Consider the following 4,253-nt stretch of genomic DNA (forward strand, 5'->3'; position numbering starts at 1 on the left):
AAATATTTTCTTCTTCTTCTTTCGATATTATGAGCATCCGGATGTCCGTTTGATTTCTCGCTGGGTTTATGCAAAGTAAAAAGCATTAGTAACCCTTTTCACGCCGGCTAGCTGGTGCACATTTAGCTCACAGTTGGTGCAGATTGGATGCATTTAGGTTGATTATGTTTCTTAGAAGTAAGTTACCCAAACTGACAACCTCTAAGAAGTTATCAGTTTGGGTTGCACAGTGCACAGTCGCTTGTACACCTGATTTTTTTTTATATAAATATCAGACTTTATTTTCGATTAAAAAAAAAACTGAAAAAAATATAAAGATATTTATTGAAAAAGAAACTTGGTGCAGATTTGGTCAAGTTTGGTGCATTCGCCAGATAACCAGTCGTGAAAACGGCTAGTGTTGTCAACATGTTGCACAATTGAAAGATACTGCTTCTAGCGAGCAGAACACCGATCAGTTCGCTTTGAGGATAGACGAGAAAATTGGGAGCGGCGACCAATAGAAATTGGGCCACGCCCGCGGCGCCCACGCTGCACACCACCGACGGGGGTACGATGGGATTTTTAGTTCCCTGGTGCCGAAGCGACAGGTGTTTTGAGCGAGCTGTTCTGGGAAACGTATGGGCAAAGTAATCTTGGGCCGTGGACATCGACCTGAGCACTTCTCATTGAAGGTCCACCACGTATATTACGCATAAACTGGCACTATAATGCATAGAAATTAACATAGAAATGTATACATCTAGATAAGTATGTAAACGCATCAATGACAGGCTGTCTACAGAAAGTGACCACTGATCACGCATTAATTCGCATGCTTTACCTATCACCATGTATACAAAATAGCAAACGCTTTGCAGTTTGCATGACTTACTTCTAAGTTCTAACTGCTAAAAAGTGTGAAAAAGTTCATAAATGAAATTAGTGGTTGAAAGGGACTAAATGCATCAATGAGAAAAAAGATAAAGCTGATAGTGCCAATGCACCATACGTAAGTACAAGACGCATGTTTACTTCCCTGATCAAGAATACCTCACCAAGAGACACAAGAACCCGTTAGGTCACTAGAAAGTAGGCAAACTCCTCAGAACCGACATTTCTCAGCTCAGCGGCGTTCCGGGATCAGTTTGAACGGTTTTGGGCTGCGGATGAACACGTTGTCCGGATCCTGCTCCAGATGATGGTGGTAGCCCTCAGGGAAACGGAACGAGAAGTTCTGCAGGATGCACGCCAGGAACAGGAACAGCTCGTTCCGCGCCAGGCTCTCGCCGAGACACTGCCGCTTGCCCACAGAGAACGGCATGACGTTCTTGTCCGGCTGGAACTTGCCGTCAGAGTCGATGAATCTCTCCGGTCGGAACTGGAGCGGCTCGGCGAAGTAGCGCGCGCTGCGGTGGACGGCCTGTCCGACGCCGACGACCTGCACGCCGGCCGGCAGCTGGCGGCCGCCCACGCTGACCGGCGCCACGGTCCGGTGCGGCACCAGCAGCGGCGTGATGTCACCCAGTCGCTGCGTCTCCAAGATGAAGGCCTCGGTGAAGGGCAGCCGCTGCCGGTCGGCCAGCGTCGGCGGCCGCTGGCGGCCCACCTCCGCGTCCAGTTCGGCCTGCAGCCGGCGCTGCACATCAGGCCGCTGGCAGAGGAAGCAGAACGCCCAGCGCAGCGTGGTGGCCGTGGTGTCGTTGCCGGCCAGGAAGAGGTCGTGGATGGCCATGAGCAGGTGGTGGTCAGTCATCAGCTCGGGGCGCCGGTGCTGCTCCAGCAGCATGGCGTCCATGTAGTCGCGGGGCTCGCTGCCCGGGTCGAACGAGTCGCGGTGGCGCTGCAGCGCCGGCAGGAAACCCTCCTTCATGATGTCGGCGAACTCCTTCTCGAACCGCTCGCGGTTTATCAGCCAGTCCGGTGTCACCTTCTGGACCCACGGGGCCAGGTCCAGCACCGCAAACGCCTGCAAGCCGTCGGTGCTCAGGTTCAGCCGGTTGATGCGATTGATGACGCTCTTGATTTTCTCGTCAGTGATGCCGAGTTCTTCGGACGCCACCAGGTTCCAAATGATGTTCACGATGGCCACGTTCAGAGAGCTTTCCAGACTGATCTCCTTGCCACAGCCGGGCTTCAGGATCTCCTCGCAGAACCCAGCAATCTGCTGTTGAATATAGCCCTCCAGCTGGGACTTGCCCATGCCGAAGTTGCGCAGATGGTGCAGGGTGAAGCGTCGCGTTTCCCTCCAGAGCTCGCCCTCGGACATCACCAGGCCATTATTGTTGTTGATTAGGACCATTGAGGCCGTGTCGGGCCGGCCGGAGATCTCTGGCCGAGAGAACGCCTCCCGTATGAGGGCCGGGTCGGTGAGCACCACCTGCTCGACCGCCCCCAGCTTCACGTAGTACATGGAGCCGTACTGCTCGGCCCACTCGGCGTACTTGGCTTCGGGCGCAGCGGGATCCAGAGAGAGTGCGTTTCCGATCCACGGCAGCAGCGGTGGCCCTGGGAATGCGAGATGTAACGTGAAATATGTATCTGTAAAGTCTCACCCAGAACGCATAACACTCTTAACCTGTCTTCACCCGAAGAAATGCGGTTCTTCAAAGAAAAAGAAAAACATTTAGTGCAGTTATTGGGTAACTACACGTGCAATTATTGGCTCACTGCAGTTATTGCTACCTACACGTTTATCTTTTTGTTTGTACAGTCAGACTTTTCATGCCGAAGAAATAGCGCTAGCCTAAATTCAGGCCATTCACCATCCCAAAAGGGCATAGGTAATATAACTACCTAATCAACAAATTAGTTTTTAATTAGCAAATTGATGATTAACAGATTTTAACTTTGCTAGTTATTTCATTGAAATTGTTACTGCATAGTGCATATACGTGCCATATTTTTGTGATGATTTATGTGATAATCTACCTGACCACAGCCCGCAGGCAAGTACGGAACACACGAAAAAAAGTGACCAGCAATGGCGAACAACTGGATTTCAACAATGGGCTCGTGAACTAGTCGCAGGTGAAATGGGCTGTCAAAAGTCAGCTTATTGGCCATTCGGGTCGGGAAAAGACGCGATTACGGCCTAGCCGAAAGGTAAATCGTGTTCGGAGTGTAGCCTTGATGGAACACAAAAACGATCCCTGTCATCGAAATGCCGGCTTCACGGTAGGCAAGAAAGCGTCACATTTTTGTTTTCACAGTCATAATATTAAAGGGACCCTCCCACCTTAACATTAGATTTGAGTTGAGATAGCCAAAATAGGGTCCCTGGCTCACAATTACCGGTTTCGGCACTCACAACATCGAGAAATGCCTTAAATCGGAAATATTGAATTTCAAAATTGCAGCATTTTGATTCAGAGGGGCTAATGCTTAGGAATACCCCTCTGAATGTGTGACGTCAGCGCAAATATCTAACGATTTTTAAATGTTTGACTAAAACGTTTTGTAGCACGCGGTGGTATATGCTATTTGCGCGCAACATCTGCCGCAAACGCCGCACTTCTAAAATAAAGTCGCTAGAAACAGCGGTGATCCCAAAAAAGTAAACAAAAGTAAAAGTCTAATATCTTGAAAACCGGTGAATATTTTTCGGTGAAATTTGGTAGATATTCGTTTTCGCTCTTTCTGAACCGAGCGACATCACTTTCATGCCAATTCATAAACTTTTTTGAAGGTGGGAGGGTCCCTTTAACAACATTTTCATTATAATTCTTAGCCGCTCTGGCGTCACATGACGGACCGATGACGTCAGAGCTTTGGACAGCCGAGCGTGCCGACACACCCAGTCACTTGAGAGTCGAGGAGACCGTGTTTGTTTACTGACCTTGAGGGCACCAAGAGGGGCGGGTCATTGACTTCCATGCCCAGATGACCACGGCGACGACGGCGACCACCAGCCACAGGAACATGACTTCTTCTGAGAGGACCAGTGCAGTGTTCCGCGGGTGCCAGCGTCAGATTCCGACTGTCATGTCTCGCTCCCGCACCGCCACCCCTCGCCGCACGGTGTTGGCACGGTGTATTGACCATCCGCCCAGTCATTGTCAGGGGCTCTCAAACTGATCGAGCCGCCGAGCCCACCGTGCGCCGGCCGTTATAGGTTTGTGAACAGTGAGCCGGAACATGGGAGGTAAGGGAAGGGCCGTTCCAAGAATGACAGGTCATCTTTGGAGGAATACCTCTCACATGCGAGCAGGCCATTAGCGTCACCACGGGAGGGGGGCAAGCGGGGCAGCTTACCCCCCAACCTCGGACCGGGC

At 50.9% G+C, this 4,253-nt stretch overlaps 1 protein-coding gene across 1 annotated transcript; it reads right to left on the reverse strand.

Annotated features, from left to right (window-relative positions):
* Positions 1-309: 309 nt before the first annotated feature.
* LOC122386725 (cytochrome P450 2J4-like) lies at positions 310-4,007 on the reverse strand. Its single transcript, XM_043376219.1, has 2 exons — positions 3,818-4,007; positions 310-2,487 (listed from the first exon to the last, which is right to left on the reverse strand). Exons 1-2 carry the CDS (start codon positions 3,900-3,902, stop codon positions 1,106-1,108), a joined length of 1,467 nt encoding a protein of 488 aa, XP_043232154.1. The 5' UTR covers positions 3,903-4,007; the 3' UTR covers positions 310-1,105.
* Positions 4,008-4,253: the final 246 nt, after the last annotated feature.

This window comes from Amphibalanus amphitrite, unplaced genomic scaffold, assembly GCF_019059575.1.
Source record: "Amphibalanus amphitrite isolate SeventyFive unplaced genomic scaffold, NRLGWU_Aamphi_draft 000260F_arrow, whole genome shotgun sequence".
Lineage (NCBI taxonomy): Eukaryota > Metazoa > Arthropoda > Thecostraca > Balanomorpha > Balanidae > Amphibalanus > Amphibalanus amphitrite.

Bases quoted from the DNA above. Each gene is read 5' to 3' on its own strand.
- LOC122386725 (XM_043376219.1), bottom strand. From the start codon at position 3,902: ATGTTCCTGTGGCTGGTGGTCGCCGTCGTCGCCGTGGTCATCTGGGCA. The intron at 2,488-3,817 runs GTCAGTAAACAA...TCGCATTCCCAG, and splicing joins CCCCTCTTGGTGCCCTCAAG to GGCCACCGCTGCTGCCGTGG.